This window comes from Mytilus trossulus, chromosome 4 (genome assembly GCF_036588685.1).
Source record: "Mytilus trossulus isolate FHL-02 chromosome 4, PNRI_Mtr1.1.1.hap1, whole genome shotgun sequence".
Lineage (NCBI taxonomy): Eukaryota > Metazoa > Mollusca > Bivalvia > Mytilida > Mytilidae > Mytilus > Mytilus trossulus.
The window spans coordinates 43,724,157-43,743,564 of NC_086376.1; the positions used below are offsets into that span (position 1 = coordinate 43,724,157).

The 19,408-nt window shown below is 33.1% G+C and overlaps 2 protein-coding genes across 3 annotated transcripts; both read right to left on the reverse strand.

The window, feature by feature from the left end:
- Window positions 1-6,571: 6,571 nt before the first annotated feature.
- LOC134713956 (uncharacterized) lies at window positions 6,572-8,198 on the reverse strand. Its single transcript, XM_063575222.1, has 3 exons — window positions 7,613-8,198; window positions 6,886-6,984; window positions 6,572-6,643 (listed from the first exon to the last, which is right to left on the reverse strand). Exons 1-2 carry the CDS (start codon window positions 8,141-8,143, stop codon window positions 6,904-6,906), a joined length of 612 nt encoding a protein of 203 aa, XP_063431292.1. The 5' UTR covers window positions 8,144-8,198; the 3' UTR covers window positions 6,572-6,643; window positions 6,886-6,903.
- A 6,265-nt stretch (window positions 8,199-14,463) lies between these two features.
- Window positions 14,464-18,678, reverse strand: LOC134715339 (heterogeneous nuclear ribonucleoprotein 27C-like). 2 transcript variants are annotated; one of them, XR_010106665.1, is made up of 5 exons: window positions 18,524-18,678; window positions 17,866-17,906; window positions 17,142-17,308; window positions 16,171-16,263; window positions 14,464-15,299 (listed from the first exon to the last, which is right to left on the reverse strand). XR_010106665.1 is itself a non-coding variant. In XM_063577451.1 (4 exons), the coding sequence occupies exons 1-4, from the start codon at window positions 18,544-18,546 to the stop codon at window positions 15,264-15,266; spliced, it is 267 nt and encodes an 88-aa protein (XP_063433521.1). In that variant the 5' UTR covers window positions 18,547-18,678; the 3' UTR covers window positions 14,464-15,263. The 2 variants fall into 2 exon arrangements, 1 of the variants encoding a protein (XP_063433521.1); XM_063577451.1 differs by lacking the exon at window positions 16,171-16,263.
- Between the last annotated feature and the right edge of the window lie 730 nt (window positions 18,679-19,408).

A 19,408-nucleotide genomic window follows, 5' to 3' on the forward strand; every position in this document is an offset into this window, starting at 1 on the left:
TTATGGATTCGGTAATTTCCGCTAAAAAACGAAGTTTACCAAATGATCTCATCATACATTAATCTCATCATACATTAATCTTATCATACATCAATCTCATCATACAACCAAAAACGTTTAATGTTGTGAGCACTTCATATAATGTTGTGAGCACTTCATATAATGTTGTGACCACTGCATATAATGTTTGGACCACTGCGTATAATGTTGTGAGCACTTAATATAATGTCGTGAGCACTGCATATAATGTTGTGAGCACTATATATAATTTTGTGAGCACTTAATATAATGTTGTTAGCACTGCATATAATGTTGTGAGCACTGCATATAATGATGTGAGCACTGCATATAATGGTGTGAGCACTGCATATAATGATGTGAGCACTGCATATAATGGTGTGAGCACTGCATATAATGGTGTGAGCACTGCATATAATGTTGTGAACACTGAATATAATGCTGATTCTTAACATAAGGCAGTCATGGCGTTCCATACATTATAACTCTTTTAAAAAAGCACAACACTTTGCATCCTTATTATAATAATAATAATAAAAATAATAATAAATTCTCTATTTAAAGAGGGTAACCTCAATTAGAACTAGTCTAATGTACATTGAGCCCCTCAAACAAAATACAAGCATACAGTAAGCATTCATACATTCGTGCATTAAACTACTATTTTAATGCAAAATATAATATATATTACTAGTATATAGGGCCTACACAATTCAATCATTCAAATATACATTTTTTTTTATTTTCTTCTTCTTACAACAACGAAAGAAAAAAACTTATTTGACTTGCATATAATTTTCAAGAAAATGACATTTGTTTATCTATTTATTTTTCGATTTGCGGCTTCTGCCAAATTTTCACTTAAAATGTTGTATCATGACCTTATCAGTTTTACGGTAACACGATTTCCAAACCATCAGTACAAAATACAGGTGGGCGACACTGGCTCTTGCGAGCCTTTAGTTTTATTGTCGAGCCTGCAATTTTTGTTGCATAAAGCTCGACATAGGGATAGTGATCCGGAGGCGGCGGCGGCGGTGTTAGCTCAATTCTTAAAAGCTTTATATTTTAGAAGATAGAAGACCTGGATGCTTCATACTTTGTATATAGATGCCTCATGTTACGAAGTTTCCGTCAGTCACATGACCAATGTCCTTGACCTCATTTTCATGGATCAGTAACTACTTGAGAAAAAAAGTTAAGATTTTTTGTAATGTTAAATTCTCTCTTATTATTAAGTAATTGGATAACTATATTTGCTATGTGCGTACCTTGCAATGTCCTCATGCCCGTCAAACAGTTTTCAATTGACGTCCACCTCATTTCATTGATCAGTGAACAGGGTTAAGTTTTGGTGGTCAAGTCCATATCTCAGATACTATAAGCAATAGGTCTTGTATATTCGGTGTATGGAAGGACTGTAAGGTGTACATGTCCAACTGGCAGGTGTCGTCTGACCTTGACCTCATTTTCATGGTCCAGTGATTATAGTGAAGTTTTTGTGTTTTGGTCTGTTTTTCTTATACTATATGCAATAGGTCTACTATATTTGGTGTATGAAATGATTGTAAGGTGTACATGTCTAGTTGACAGGTATCATCAGACCTTGACCTCATTTTCATAGTTCAGTGGTCAAAGTTAAGTTTTTGAGTTTTGGTCTATTTTTCTAATACTTTATGCATTAGTTAACTATATTAGGTGTATGAAAATATTTTATTATCTATATGTCTGTTACGCAGGTTTTATTTGACCTTGACCTCATTTTCACGGTTCATTGCTACGTGTTCAGTGTTTGTGTTTTGGTCTGTTTTCTTAATTTATAAGCAATAAGTCAACTCTATTTGTTGTATTGAAGAATTGTTAGCTGTACATGTCTGCCTGGCATGGTTCATCTGACCTTGACCTCATTTTCATGGTTCAATGATCAATGTTTCATTTTCTTGGTTAATGTTGAGTTTATGTGACAGTTGTAATAAAGCTTTGTATTTAGGTCTATCAACATAATATCAATGATTAGTATAGAAGGCGAGAAATTTCAGCGTGTGCACTCTTGTTAGTAAATATGTCTTACTTTTAAATTGATATTAAATTAATTATCATATAGTAAGTAAGTAAGTAAGTAAGTAAGTAAGTAAGTAATTTATTTAAAGAGGGTGACTCAATTAACTTTCGCTTATCTACTTTGAGGCCCTCATAAAGAACAAACAGTACAAATATTACAAAGCTTACATAAATGCACTATATAATTCATACTAACTATGACCTGGCGTTGAATAAAAACCGCATTTTTTATACGTGTGGATGTTAAAAAAAAATCGTTGTAGAAGGGTCTAAAAACAGCACAAACAACATTTTCCAAAAGACCAAAAAAGTGAAAAAGTATTTTGAAACAAAACGCATTTGACTAACAGGTCGAACAACTGCTTTTCTTTAACCCTGCTGACTGCCATTGGCGATTGCCAAATAAAATTGATCACAAGATGTAACAAAATGGATCTTAAAATAGATATATATATAATGGAGATCGATATAAATAACATACAAATCATTAGAATATTTGAGTAAGTTGTTATAAATCATTTATAGTCAAGAAATCAACACATTATTGTTTAAAAGTGTCCAAGTTTTCACAACATTTTATTTCATTTGGTAGTTTGTTCCAAAGTATAGATGAGCTATATGCAAAAGATTTCTTCATTGAATTTGTGTTCGGTCGTACAACAGCTAAATTATTATTTGCAGATGACCTTAGATTTCTACTATGTAGGTTAACTATTGGACAACAGAGTTCCGTTCAGTAATCAGGTGCTTTTTCGTTTAGAATTTTATGAACAAGAATAAGTTTATGATATGAAATTCTAGATTTGAAATTCAACCACTTTAGCTCTTTAAATAAATTTATACTAGGTGTTAGTATTGGTGCATCAAGTATAATCCTTGCAGCTCTTTTCTGTATCTTAAGAAATTTTTTTATATCCATCCTCATAGCAATTTCCCCATATTTAGCAACAAAAATCAAATATGGGCAGAATATAAGCATTATAAAACAGCTTTCTACTACTTATATCCAAAAATTTCTTAATTCTAGATAGCAGTGCGATACGAGAACTTAAGTTTTTACATACATAGTCAATTTGAAATTTCCAGTCCAAATTTTTGTCAATATATACACACAAAAGTTTTTGTATTTCAACGGGTGTGATTGGGCTATCTTGTATACATATATTCATATCATTTCCTAGCAAATTACGTTTCTTATTTGTTCCAATCAACATAGAAGTTGTTTTTAAGGGGTTTATAACCATCCTACTGTTCAGACACAAATTATTTATGGTGTTGGCATCGTGTTTGAGTTTCATTTCAATCTCTTCCTTATTTGTTCCATATGTATGAAGTGTTGTATCATCAGCATACATATCAATGGCTGTATGAATGGCTTCTAAAGTTATGTCATTTATGAATAAGACAAACAAAAGGGACCTAAAATGGACCATTGGGGAACCCCATATTTGAAACATTTAGATTCTGAGGCTGTTTTGCCAGAGCACACTTTTTGTTTTCTATTAGACAGGTACGACTCAAACCATTTTATTGAATGATTAGAGACTTTGTATAAATGTAATTTATGGCAGAGAATGGTGTGAATAATTCTACTAACCTATCCAATTTTGATTGTTGGAACAAGTGCAGAATTTGATCAAATCTGATTAATGTATGCTGATGCCCTCTTTTCATGTTAAAGAGCTGTAGTTGATCTGCAAGACAAACAGCTTTTAACTATGCTATATTTTTTTCTTTTCATATAAACATTTTTATATAACTGATATCAAAGACTGAATGAGTCTATACCTAAAAGGGGGGGGGGCTTCAGTAAATCCCTATATAATCTATCAAATATTTTCCACAAAAGGGGATCCGAGAACCAAGGCCTGGATATGCCTATGATCTTGGTGTAAAAGCTTTTTTGTAGGCATCAATCCTCTATCAAAGAAATTATGATAAGCAATGCAAGCTCTGGAATATGGAAACAAGCTACGGGACCGGCAGCGTTAGCTAACTTCTTAAAGCGTATAAACAATCAATAAGCCTGAAATAGTAAAAAAAAATACATGTACTCGACGAGACGAATAACATGTCGTGTGTATTTAGACTAGACGCCATCAAATAATCTATCATGATGACCTCCGATGACTGCCAACGGTCAAAATGACATTCTTTTCTTTTTAACACGACCAATATATGCGCAATCAATCTCTAGCCAATAGGTTGAATTGAGGGTTACAGGAATACGGTTTCAATGACGTCGAATTATTCACTTGTAAGTGAATAATTCGTCATGATGTCTCTTTGCTTATTTTTACAGAATTGAACTAAAAGCTGGTTAATGCGAATTATTATTTCATTATGTCTCTTTGATAAATGATTGAAATAAATAAAATCATATTCTTATGTGTTTCATATCTCGTAGCTACAGAGCCGTAACACGCCTTTTAATAGTAAGGCAAAATATATTGGCCGAGCGTAGCGAGATGAAATATTTTGGCGAGGGGTCTGGGAGCCGCTCAAGGCACCAAGAGGCTTTGAGGAAAATAACACAAAATCAAGCATTCTGAGAGTTTCCCGGACTCTTTCTTACATTGAAACGCAATTAATCTTTAGCTAAAAAAATTTCGACTATAAATCTGGTCTCGAAACAAAAACATAGATTCTTGTAATCTAAGACGTTTAGATTTTACGGGTTCAAAATTAAAAGTAGACCGATACGTAGGATAAAGCAAACATTGTAATACTAATAATCATTAAAACCGGATCTGTCTGTCTGTTTTTGTCTTGCATTTTACTTAGACTTTGTTGATTTTTTTTATATGAATATTATATTATGACAGTGCAATTTTATACTTTAAGTAAGTCGACACTTAGGACTTCTTGACCATATTTTACGATATTAATTATTCGTTTATTGTTAAAGACCCCAGCAAATATCAAGATGAAGCCGGAACAGGAATAAAAAAAATATCATTTATCATATGTATTATTTCTATGCATTGACTGCGTGAGATTAGGTCCCGTGTACGTTTACTCCATATTAAAGGGTCTGAACACGACTATAAATGCAAGTTTAACCCTCCAATGTAAAAGGTCATTTGGTAATACATTGAGGTTCCTTTTATAGATGATTTGATACCGGGAAATTGATGGTCTTACTTTAATTTAAACCATGTCTGCAGCTATCTATTTTTATCTACATTGATTGATTGTTGGCTGCTTAACGCCCAGTGGCAAATATTTCATACATGTTCAGGACGAGAACAAGTTAACAATACTTATACTAGGTAGGTCTTCTATTAATAGAGGCCATTCTGGATTACCTACAAAAAAGAGCTAGTTTTGCATTCTTATCGGGGCCTTTCATAGCTGACTATGCGGTATGGGTTTTGCTCATTGTTGAAGGCCGTACGGTGATCTATAGTTGTTATTTAAAGGATGTACTTAGGTGAGGTTTTGGAATAAGTGTCAAATGTTCGGACTCCTCGGTGTTTTTCATACGATACAAAGAAAAATATTTTGCCCCATAACACCTATTTATCTTTTAAGATTCTTGATTTTCTTTCTTTTGATTTGAGACCCAAATAATACAAATGCAAAATTAAGGTAAAAGTCCGAGTCAGCCTTTTCCCGCCATATTTTATAAATCAAATATCTCGAAAGGAGCTCCATGACCTATCAATATTTTTAGCTCAGTTAGTTTGATCCTTTTCCAATACTCTTCCAGTTTAAAGTATCAATTTTGAATTCTTGATTTATTTAATTTTACCTTAGATCACCTATAGTACATCCTTATAATGTTTGTGTCATTTTGGTCTTTTGTGGATAGTGGTCTCATAGGCAATCATACCACATTTTCTTTTTTATATTTGATATATATCAACTCTAAATGCAGAAACGATTATTTTTTTCTGTGTCTAGTAGCATCGTATGTTCTTAAAATATTTTCGCGCACAATTTCTTGACATTGGTGGACATGCAACTTTGCAAAACCACACGTTTACAAATAAAAAAACCTCACTCAGACTATAGTTATAAAGTAGCACAACTGGACAAATGAACAAAATTTAAGACAAACCTGGGACACAGAAGTAAAAACAATAGACTCGGAAAACTAAAAGAAAAACAAACAGAAATATGGATCACGAAAATCATACAGGAGCGACATCAGACATTGAAGAGAACTTGCTTCTCGCTAGACACTTTCCGTGAAAACAATTTGACATGAAGACAATATCTTGTTTCAGGCTTTTTTTTTATATTTCCAACAATTTGCCTCAATGCCCTGAATGCTAATGTCCCTTTATATTTGGTAAACAATGTGTCGCCGCGTTAACCAGAACAAGTTTCCCCGCAATGAGGGACATGCACAACACTTTTAAGAATATCTTTCGGAAAAAGACAGGATATAACCGATGCCTATGAATTTCACCGAAAAAAACGCTTATGCCAAAAAAAAAAATTTCATGCGTATCTGTAGTCAAGATTTCAGTCTAAATAAAGATAATTATGATTTTGCAGTCTATTTTATTAATAAAAAATTCAGGCCAAACTATTCTTCTGTCTGTGCTTTTAATATCTACAAAGAAATAATTGCAATGAATTAAAAGGGCTAACGTTTTCCAAATAATTATACCAAGAAGTATCGTATATTGTACCATTACGTATTACCCATTTCATGTTTTGCTAAATATATAGAAGTATAAAAAAATAATTGATTTAAATACAATTACACATAAGATTCATTAGTTTATTTGTTGCTTTTGCATGATAAATTTTCAGTGACTAATAGTATACGTAATTAATTTTGGGAAAACATACCGTAGTATTTCTCTGTATTCATAATCCATAGATTTTGTATTTTTTCTGAAGTTTCTTGTCCTTTTTCTTGTCAAACAGTCGGTACCGTATTCTGTATATCTATAAATACACAAGACTTCAATTTAAAGTCGCAAAAAAACGATTATTAGCTTTGAAGATATACATTTTTTTAGAGATGTCAACTTCTATATTGCTGTGTCATGTTAGTCTCTTGTGGACAGTTGTCTCATTGGCAATGGCAATCATACCACATCTTCCCTTTTATATATTAAAATCTCATATGGTTTCTATTTTACGATATTTACAATATTCATTAGCGAGAATAAACAATTGAACCAAGAAAAGAGTCAAAATACTGTATGAGTGACCGATACGAGGATCGAAAGTTACATTGCATGTATGCATTGCGGGAATAATAATAACAAACAAATGCGCCGGGATTCATTGCTATCAAAGCATTTAATTTCCGAGATTATCCTTCACAATAATGAAAACGAAAGGTGAAATAACAGCTATATATAGTCATGCATCCCAATCAAATAACAAGCTAAAAAAGTTAAATCTGCTGTATCCTTTGATAATTTTATTTTTGAGGTCCTTTTCCCACCTCTAGTATAGTAGTGATACGCATATTTTTGATTTTTCCTGTTTGAAACTGTGCTCAATAGTCAACATTCTTCTGTTTTACCTTGCTCAATTATCATTTACATTTTTCATACAGACTTACCCAATGAACAAGAGGCCAACACAAGCACCCTTCTGTCGGTTGAACCTGCTCTACTTCAGGTAATACATTTTCGTCATTGTCGTCTGCTGTCCACGGGTTTGCTGCAGACGACAGGAATGCAGACATTTTCACAGGAGGAGGGACTATAGCATCCTCGGTTTCTATCAGTCTTTCATCCAAGGTGATTGTGCCTGTTTCAACTGTCTTGGAGTCCGTTATATTGAGTCCAGAAACAATCGGTAATAAACAAGATTTACTTGCATTTGCAACTTGTTTTTGAACAAACTCAGCGCAATTTCTCCTTCGTTTAATTTTGTTTACAACTTCATCATTAGTAAAATGAAGCTTTACAAAATTTAGCCATGTTGATGTTGCCTCGGTGGCAATGCTTTTGTCGCCTTCACCGATTTTTTTGTCCTCTGTATAGTTTTGTAATCTGATCTGATTATTGGTTTCCTTATTTTCACCGTGTTCTTTCTGTTCATCGATTTCGAAACATTCACTTCCACAATATGCAATTTGAAAACTCATGACTGCTGCAAAGTGAACAACGTTCGTGTCGTACAACAAAGGGTTGCAGACTATTCGTAAAGCCTAGGCAACAACAATCAACGGCGTCGATCATTACTATTATGACGTTCGGTCATTATAAATCTTAAAAGCACAATATATATTACTAGTATATAGGCATGATAGGGCAAATATACATGTGCAAATGGCAATATTTGATAAGTTTTGTTTAATTTTCTTCTTTTTACAACAACAAAAAAAGAAAGCAAATAATTTGACTTGCATATAATTTTCAAGAAAATGATTACAACAATGTTTCTTGCATAATTCCACATTACGACATAAATGTTTAATATCTATTTATTTTTCGATTTGCGACTTCTGTCAAATTTTCACTTAAAATGTTGTATCATGACCTTATCAGTTTTACCGGTGTTATATAGCCATTCTTCCCCCATGCCAGTTTTTCCCCCGGGGGAAAGACTGGCATGAGCCAATATTTCCCCCGTGGAAAGTTTGGATCATTGCCATTCTTCCCCCGCGGAAAATTGACAATACGTATACATATAGTCACTTTTCCCCCATGCCAATCTTTCACCCTATATTATAGATATCACTGTAGATATATACACGTCTGAAAATTAACCCGAACAGTGTTCGAAATAGGTTTATAGATACAATTTTTTAGTTCTTTTACATAAACAAAAGTCTGTCTGCAGGTTTATCAGTCTATCTTTGTTTCAACTAATCGATCTGTCTTTCTTTGTGTCCCCTAGTCTTTATACATTCTCAACTGCATGTCTGTCTGTATGTCGACAAGTCTGTCTACATATTCACCCGTCTGTTCTAATGTTTACCAGTCTGTCTACATATTCATCCGTCTGTTCACATGTTCACCAGTCTGTCTATGCTCACTAGTCCGTCTATATTTTCACTAGCTTTGAAATAAGTTTCAGTAACTGCGAGTACTTTTATTTCGGTGTTTTGTTTCTATTGTTTTTATGTAAGTGATTATTGTGCAACGTATCAACATTTTTAGTGAAGCCAATTTCAACTGATATTTTTTTTCTTGCGGTGTGCTGTCCTAGGTTGGGTTCATTTGGGGAGGGTTGAGTTTTTGGCCACCACATTGTTTATGCACCAATGCCCATTCGAAAGCCAGGAACATGAAGTACCGGTTACAGTGGTTGTTGTTGGTTCATGTCGTTTGAGTTTGGGTTTTTTGTAAATTATTTTGTAATCAATAAGCCTGTTAGTTTTGTTTGTTTTGTTCCCTTATTTGTATGGTCGGAGCATTTTATAGCCGACTATATATGTTTTTTTCTTTTCTTTTGGAGGCCGTACGGTGGCTATTTATTACTTACTACCAGGTCCGTGTAACTCCGGTGGATATTTGTATCATAAGTGCTAGATCGTGGTCGACCCTATATATACACCTTTAGGGCAGGTGGAATATTTTTGTAGATCTTGTACAGCGAGTCACAATGATAGAGGTAGTTCCTGTACTTCCGATCCAAGTTTCCACTGCACGTCTCCCATGCTGGTTGGAGAGGGGGTTCATATCTCCCCTATGTTTGATGAAGTTTCACACTTATCGGACTTCTTCTCCTGAATGAAAGCTTAAAGGCGATGAGTATTTTTCTCTATCCATGCCTTTGATGGGTACTTTTACCTTGTGGTACAAAAATGATTTATCATGTAAAGTCAAAATCTTCAAACTGACCAGAAGTGGTTGTATTCAGTAGGTAAATGATACCAAGGGTTCACGATTGAGAATGGATGTGATCACTGCATCAGAATGTGCTTCGTGTGTATGTATACATGGTGTATATAAATACATATCAATTTATATTAATACGATGAAGCTTTGGTACCGCTAAACTAATCAAAAAAGATAATATTCATTTTTCAGGATAAAAATTTCTAACTGACGTCGCCGACGTTATAAGTTTATAAAGGGGAAAAATAGCTTATCATGCCGCAAAGGGGAAAAATTGGCCTGATCCTCGTTTTCCCCCTATAACGTTGAGGGGGAAAAGTTGGATCATGCCAATTTTTCCGCGGGGAAATATTGGATCGATCCAGTTTTTCCCCCCGGAAAAATTGGCATGGGGGAAGAATGGCTATAGGACACCGGCATGATTTCCAAACCATCAGTAAATACAGGTGAGCGACACACTGGCTCTTGCGAGCCTCTAGTTTTATGAAAAAATATGACTTTTTGTATTACTTTTAAATTGATATTTAATTAATTATCATATTCAATTAACCTATTCAATTTGTTTTATTGGAACAAGTGCAACACGATTTGATCAAATCTGATTAATGTCTGCTGATGCCCTCTTTTTCTTGTTAAAGAGCTGTAGTTGATCTGCAAGACGAACGGCTTTTAACTATGCTATATTCTTTCTTTTAATATAACTGATAACAAAGACTGACTGACCTAAAAGGGCGGGGGGGGACTTCAGTGAATCCCTATATAATCAATCAAATATTTTCCACGAAAGGGGAGCCGGGCCCAAAGGCCCCTAGATCTGCCTATGATCTTCGGGTAATAGCTTTTTGTAAGCAGCAACCCTCTATCAAGAAAATCAAGATAAGAAAGCTCTGGAATATGGAAACAAAAACTACTTCATCGTCAAATTCTAGATGTAGTTCAAGATATGAGACAGACTTAACTGTATCTGTTGTATGTTATGAATAAATACTAAAATATATAAATTTAGGCTAGCATTTGCACTAAGTAATGACATTTTATCCAATTAGATTTAGGAAAGAGCAAACTCGCCATATTCCGTCATAATTGCTTCTGGGAATTATTTGCCACATTTCAGTTTCAAATCAGGACCACACGAAGATAGTTTGTAGAAGATGTGTTTAAACTGAAACCTCCCGTTGACCTCATTTCACGGATAAGTGATAAAATATGATTCTTTTGTGATTAGTTCTATTTCTTCAGGTACTATAAGCCAACAGAAAAGCAACTCAGTATAGTTGGTGAATGCAATTATGGGATCGTTTTTGTTGAGTCAGCGACTTTTGTCAAGAAAGCTCGACATAGGGATAGTGATCCTGCAGCTTTAGGGGCGTTAGCTCACTTATTAAAGCATTATATTTTAGAAGGCAGTGTCCTTGATCTCATTTTCACGGTTCATTGACTGCTTGAAAAAAAGTAATGTTAAGTTCTAAAATCTTATAACAAGTAATAGGATAACTATATTTTTTTCTAATACTATATGAAATAGGTCAACTATATTTGGTGTATGGAAGAACTTTTAGTTAGCTGTACATTTTGCCTAGCATGGTTCATCTGACCTTGACATCATGCTCATTTGACCTTGACCATCAAGCTCATCTGACCTAGCTTGGCCCCATGTTCATGGTTTATTGGTCAATGTTTAGTTTTCCTAGTTAATGTTAAGTTTGTGTGACAGTTGTAATAAAGCTTTATTTTTAGGACTCTCAACATCATATCAATGATTAGTAAAGAAGGAGACATTTCAGGGTGTGCACTCTAGTTAGGTTAACATGTATTTCTAGCAGAGTCCATATGACCGTGACCTAATTTTGAAGAAAATATGACAAAAGCATACACAAAGTGAATGCAATAGCTCTCATGGCCTAAAAGGCTAGTTTAGCTCATTGAATAGGAGAGTTCCAGGATAGTTTTGCTTCGATGTGAAGATAAAAAAGTATCACATGACAAATGAATGTAGATATCGATTGAAACCAGATGCTCCGCAGGGCGCAGCTTTATACAAACCCTGAACAGTTGAAGCAAGTATGTACACAACGCTCTGAATTTGGATTGTGATCAATACGTTGACACATCATAGGTTTCTTACAGCTAATCATCAGAACAAATATTTAATACCTAATTTTCAAGCAGTGTAAGGTATGCAATCAAACATATATATATATATAACAGTATTCTTTCAATTGACTTGGGATTACCTCCCTTACACTGATTTTAAATGGTCTAAATTGCCTTTAACCCCTTTTTTGTCCCTATTTGTTAAATGATCTGAGCCATAACCCTCCCTTTGTAGTATGGAAACTAGTGGTATAATTTATGAGAGATTTATACACTTAAACACAAGTTATTGAGTGTTACCTAGAAAAATGCTTCTTGTTTTCCCTTTTTGGCCCCTTATTCCTACATATTAAGGAAACCCCAATCTGAATCCCAGCCTTTGCTTCATTATATGGAACCTTAATTGTGGTACAATGTCAGAGAGATCCATATAGCTAGTTTCACACATAACCCTTAAAATAAATCCCAACCTTCTACTAATGGTATTCAACATTGTGGTACAATTCTAGAATTCACACCACCAAACTCAAACTCGATCTGTTTCATCATGTCTTTTATGTGATAATAAGCATTATGTATAAGTTTCATATTTGGTTATGGCAAACTAAAGTTAGAGAACTGAAACGAACAATTCAGCAATTTCAATTTGTAAATAGGCAGAACTCTAGAAAAGTAAAAGTGACGCCACTGAAATTCAAACAGTTAGAGAACGGAAGCCAATTTTGGGACAGACATATGGACAAGGGTACAACTTAATGTCCCCTCCCTTAAGGTGGGGGCATAAAAACAGACCATCTCGAACTAGGCCATGCTGAAAGCTTAGTTACCAATCTTATTAAATCATCATCTGTGTCTAGTACATTAAATCTTCAATATCTGCACCTGTATCTTAGCTGACAGAGCCTTCTTCAAGTCATTTTTGTGAAATGTTCGGACTTTCTAGTTTCTACATAAATTGTGCTGTGCCAAATGACCCTTGTAATAAATCATCTTTCTTTAATTGTTATATATTTGTTCTTGTCTTGAATAACCTTGAAATATGCCTCAGGATGTTCAGACATGACCATTGAAAAAGAGGAACATTCTGTTGGGAGGTTTTCCCCCTGGGTGCGTCCTTACCTAATTATCTGGCTGTAGGTCTCTTAGCGTCTTGAATTTGGATTTTTTCATGTATAAATTCATGGAGATTAATGTTTCAATTCTTCTAAATGTATAACAAAAGAAGATGTGATAAGAATGCCAATGAGACAACTCTGCACCAGACCAAAATAATACAGAACAACTATCAATGCTTTTTTTTACTGAGTTATCAACACCTATCCATTGTTGAAGACTGCATTTTTCGCTCGAAATGGCTGTAAGTTATGTTGTTTGGGATTCTTTATTGCCATAATCTGATGTCTCTTGTTTTGTTATTTTGATGCTATAATGAATGAACCATGACTGAAGGCGCAGGGTCAAACTCTAATGAAATGTGAAATGCCAATGCTTATAAAACTGCATAACAATTACCATTGACTTACCACAAGTGATTCCCTTTAAACTAACATAATCTAGTAAGCTATGTAAAAGATTCAATATCAATGGAACATGATGAGAGGGTGTGGTCATATATTCTCCTTGGAAATGGGACTTGCAAATGCCAATACACTTGAATATCAAATGTCATTGACTTTACATTTATACTTGTTCTTCTTAAACTGATACAAAACATTCATTCAATGAACTATGTCTGTACGGGGGACCACAAATTCTCCTTGGATGTGCCAATACTCTCATGGCAAACTTGTTCATGTTAACACTAAACTAAGTAATAGTTTCAAATCAAACGTCTGAGGGGGAAAGGCCAAATAATCTCTATGATGGAAATGCTATTACAACTGCATACTAAACATCTGTACTAGTGGTTCCCCATAAACTTGAGCGAACCACAAACTCATATTGTGTAGGGGTTTATGCCACAAGAAACAGTAAACCTATGTATCACTTTTTTATACTTTGTCAAGACAAATAGACAGCTGCGCCATGAGCACATGATACGCATGTCGCATATTCTAAGAATCAAGTTCAATAACTTCTCAAAGTCATACAAAAAATTTGAGAAAAACTAAAAAACTTAATTGATATAAAATATTTACCAAAGTTAAATGAAATCTGTTCGTAGCAGTTTAAAGTTATTGTCTGAAAACTTGAAAATCCCCCCTATTATATGAAAAAATCCCATAACTCATAACTAGGAAGTGTATAATCTAAAATTTATAAAAATTGAAAGGGAGCTTTCATCAATAGATATAAACTATTCTCCAAAGTTTCATGAAAACTGTTAAAAGCATTTTCCAGTTATCATCCAAACTGGAAAAGCCTCCTTTTTTTTAATGAAAAAACTCCATTCAACACTAAAGTATTATTATGCAAATTGGTTCAAGCATTTTTGAGTTAATTTCATTTTGACGACAGACAACGGTATACGATAATACATCCCATAAACGAGCGTATAAAGAATGTCCCGAACAAACAAAAAATCCAATTATAAGATTTAAAACTTTACTTTTTTAAGACAATGATGCACAAAGATAATGTATATATATAAATGCTTTCTTAAAAAAAAATCTAAATGAGTGAGTGAGCTTTCATTCAGTACCCGAGATGAAAGTATATAAAGATGACTTGAATCTTCAAAGTTCATTTGGGTATCAATTCAATAATACAGAAGACTTTCTCATAAGAAAATAAAAAAACATTTGATTGTTTTCAAACTACATAACTAATTGATTTGTAAGTACAATGTATACTACTTTCCAAAATTTAACACTTTTTAAGTCACTTCGCAAATTCCCAAATTTCGTTGCAAATTGTAAAAAAAATCTGAATTCAATGATATAAGTTGAGATTTTTCAAGTGTCAATTTCTAGTGTAACTCACTCACTGAGTCATGTGATAGATCCAAATCTAAGGATTGAAAATGTTAAACAAAATAACTCAGGGGAAAAAGCTTTGAACGGTACAATAATAAACAAATTTGAGAATGATCTAGTTTTTCTGATTTATTGTAACAAATGTTGTTAATAAGGTACCTGAATTCATGAAATTGGATCTCATACAGACACTTGTACATAAAAAAAATAACTACAGTATACTGTATAAAAGAGCATAAAGATAATAAAATTTTCAGTCTAAAATTTATAAATTATGATAAAAATATAGGTGGCACACAAATTAAAACATGAATAGAAACATGATTTTTCAACATATAATAAGTTATGATATAATGTTTTCTGTTAGTTAACAGCTAGTATTAACATTTGACTGTTCCTCTTCAAATCCTGCCTATCTGTTGTTGTTGTTACAGGGTCTGGCATTCACCTACAACATTGAAGAAGAAAAAATTAATTTAATATAATCAAAATGCAACGATTGAATTCCAGACTTGAGTGGATTAATGCTAAGTCTATACACTGATGACAAATGCTAGTTTGTATGGATACGTGTGTACACAGCTTCATAAAATTCACTTGATTGTCTGACAGATAAATATACAATGACACCCTTTCTTATTTAATCAGAATAGGTTGACTGTTTGGAAGCAAAAGTGAGATCTTTCAATGACATTTAGTGTCAAAGAAGAAATCATTTTGTTATGAAATTTGAGCAAGTTATAATATTCTAATATGCTGCTGACTTAAAAACAAAGATAGACAACAGACTAAAACAAAACTATTTTATAATAAAAGTAAAGCCAATGCTTTGAAACCCTTAAAATAATTCTGTGTTTGTTACAAATTCTGGACACAGGTTAATGAAAATTACTGTTGTTGGATTTGAGAAAGATGGATTTTTCTCACTATTTGCTGAACTGTAGAAAAATGTTAATTTAACATGTCTTCTGTTCACAGTCCAAATTTATTTTATAAATCAGATAGTATATTTAGACAGATTTCACTGTTAAATATACATATGAATCCTACTATTTTCTATAAATGTGTGTCAGATAAGCAAGTTATTATGTTTATGATGCTAAATCCTATACAAACCTTACTGCAAAGTAAAATGCACAGCCTCAATTATTCTTAATTCTAAACTGTACATTATCAGCGTCTTAAAAAGAGTTCATGACCTTAGAGGTCAATGTTAACGTTCTACCTGAACCTCGTAAAAAGGACTCTTTAATTTTGAAGTGTAAACAGCCGTTTATTCAAGATCAAGTCCACGCATCTTAAATTAACACGACCTTTACCCTTCGTTGCTGTTAAGCTAAAACACGTAGCTTGATATTGCCTTGTTCTTTCTCCTTCGTCTCCGACAGGCATATTTTTCTTTAGGGAAGCACCTAAATAATAGTAATTAATTTGATCTACATTGTATTTTTATTTCTTATGATCAGTCCTGATACAATTTTAAGCTGCAAAGAAGACTCAGATTATTTTCATATAAGGTAAACATGTAATTTGTGTTAAACATTTTCTTTGTTACTGGTGTATTTTAAGTCCCATATTTATATTTATATAATTATCTTATCTTACAATGGAATCTATTTTAATAGAAAAATTACGAATTTTAATCCATGATAATTTTTATATGCCACTTACCAGATAATAATGTAAGAAAAAGGAAGAAAAAAGGAAATTGAAGAACCCAATTTTATTTTAATATTTGCAAAATTGTCTCCCCAATCACTGATGAAAAGATGTCTTTATCATTTTTATGAACCAAATTAAAAATATTTATTGTTCACCTGCACATTTTATCAGTTTACTTATTTTGACACAGAGATAAGTTAAAATTGCACCAGCACTTTAAGAGAGAAATGATATTACTTTCTTCTATTTATATCTTAAAATAATTTCTTCTCAATTTAAATAAAGAGCCCTGTGAATTTGTTCAGAAAGCATTTTTTTTTTGCTAATCAAGATCTTTTGAAATTGTTACATAAATCTTTTTCTTGCAGGTTTACAAAAAAGGTAACTTTGGCATGGATTTATCATTCCCTTTTTAAATACTAGTACATTTGTAGGTCAGTGATTGATTAGTCCCATGATAACATTTGGACAAACTGGTAAACCAAAAAATTTCGATCATGTACATGTATATTCCCCAATAATATTTTCCCCTGACAAAACCAATTTTCTTAATAAAAGACTTTAGTAAATGGGGATGTGTGTAAAAGCCAAGCATTTGAATATTTAGTTATAATGTTTAGCCATTTACCTGTCTGCCATCAATTGTATGCTGTCCTTCATGGAGTACTTCATCTACACATTGTGGATCACGGAAAGTGACAAAACCAAACCCCCTTGATCTTCCTGTCTGTCTGTCCATGATGACAACTGCATCACTCAGTTCTCCATATCTACTGAAGTACCTCCACAACACATCTAGATAAAGTAAAAAGTCATTTTTTTTCTGTACATCACATGCCCCATATCAATATTTTCTAAATTTTTCTTTACAGAAAGAAAATAAAAACTTAGATTTTATTTTGAATCCATGTAAACAAATGTTTATCATCTCCTTACAGGCTAACACAGCCACTAAGAGTTAGAAATCCGTCATGATAAGTTGTAGTCATAAGCAAGTATATATGGTATTTTAATATGTGTAAATGAATGTATTATCAAGGTATACATATATAGCTACATGTACCTAAATAAGCTTTATTTGATGCCAGCATAGTAAACAAATGTATCATTAGCTCAAATAAGCTTTGAATTGTTTTACATTGTCATTTTGGGGCCTTTTAGAGCTGACTATGCATAATGGGCTTTGCTCAATGTTGAAGGCCATACGGTGACATATGAATGTTAATTTCTGTGTCATTTAGGTCTCTTGTGGAGAGTAATCTCATTGGCAATTATACCACATCTTCTTTTTTCATGTTTATGCGGAAACATACACTTATTAGTCATCAAAGTTCTAATAATTTATATCTTACCATTGTCTGTGTTCCAACTGAGGTTTCCAACAAAAAATTTACTGAAAAATAGATTTTTTCTCATATTTATATTATACATATAAATGTTTAATTTATAACAAGTGTATGGTACAACAGAAATCTATTTACAACTATATCATCTTATTATATTTTTAGAATTTTGAGGACATGGTCAATAGTATACATTGTATCTGACAGATGTACAAATCCATTAAAAAAAATTACCATCACTGCTTAGTAACTTTATTCTTTGTCATCATTTTTAAAATCATTGTTATTCATTAATGACTGTTAAAAATGTTATGCGATAATGAACAATTCATCTCGTATTACATTCGTCGTATTTCGCCTTTTGTCGGTTTTTATCTCAAGTGTCAATGTATTCTATAAATAGATTTGATATGGACAATATATTATACTATTCACAACTTTATTCTTATCAAATGATAATTGACATATAATAAGTTGGACTATTATGTGTTCTGTTATGTTAATATACATTCATACATAACTAGTTTTCAACATTTAGGCACTGACAGGGGAAAGTTATGTTTTTAGGGGAATTTCCCAAATAAATTCCGTAATATGTGCTCCGCTTATTTTCCACTTCCAAACATCAGAATCGGCACAGCTGTATTGAAGATTAACAGTATCTTACCCTGGATCGTCTCTACCGGCCATTGTGATGATGGTTGTATTTTAGTATCTTGTTATTTCTTTGTTTCGTTTATGGAGCCAAGAGACAAGATTGTTCTTGTAAATTAATGGCGTCTTGTGTAATGATAAGAAAGATCGGAATGCTTCGGTAAACTCCGCTGATTTGTAGAATAATAACATAGGCAAACTCGTCCATGCAGTTTTCGTACCATTGATTTGTAGTAATTACGTTGGTTTAAGTGGTAAAGCCGTAGATTCTGATGATCCAATATCAGCCTCATTCATGCCACGTGGTTTTGGAGGAGTAGCAATTTTATGGAATAAAGCCATTGATAAATATATTAAACCTATTACGGACGGTTCTACTCGTATTCAATGCGTTGAGTTATTAACTAGCAAACCAACTGTCATAATGTCCGTATACTTACCAACTAAATCAACAACAGACAGCAAAATTATCTTTGATGACTGCATTGACCAACTATATGAGATAGTCCAAAAATACAAAGAGACACATGATATAGTGATTGGAGGGGACTTTAATGAAGACATTGTCAAAGAAACAAATAACTCCAAACGTAAAATTGCACTTCTTGAATTAATGAAAGAATGTAAATTAACAACAAACCATAAGGGACCAACTTTTATTAACACATCCGGTGCAGATGTATCAGAAATAGATTACTTTCTACACAGCAATATCGAACTACAGCCATCTAAGAGAGTAACAGACCATCCAGTAAATGTCTCTGACCATCACCCAATACTTCTCCAAATGCAATGCTATTTAATTCAACATGCTCAACAAACATCAAACAATCAGAAACTGAAAATTAAATGGGAAAAATTAGATAAACAACAATACACGGACATCATTAGCAAAGAG

Bases quoted from the DNA above. Each gene is read 5' to 3' on its own strand.
- LOC134713956 (XM_063575222.1), bottom strand. From the start codon at position 8,143: ATGAGTTTTCAAATTGCATATTGTGGAAGTGAATGTTTCGAAATCGAT. The intron at 6,985-7,612 runs GTAAGTCTGTAT...GTGTATTTATAG, and splicing joins GTTGGCCTCTTGTTCATTGG to ATATACAGAATACGGTACCG.
- LOC134715339 (XM_063577451.1), bottom strand. From the start codon at position 18,546: ATGGCCGGTAGAGACGATCCAGG. The intron at 17,907-18,523 runs GTAAGATACTGT...TCTATTTTTCAG, and splicing joins GCCGGTAGAGACGATCCAGG to TAAATTTTTTGTTGGAAACC. The intron at 15,300-17,141 runs GTAAATGGCTAA...TCAATGTTGTAG, and splicing joins ATACAATTGATGGCAGACAG to GTGAATGCCAGACCCTGTAA.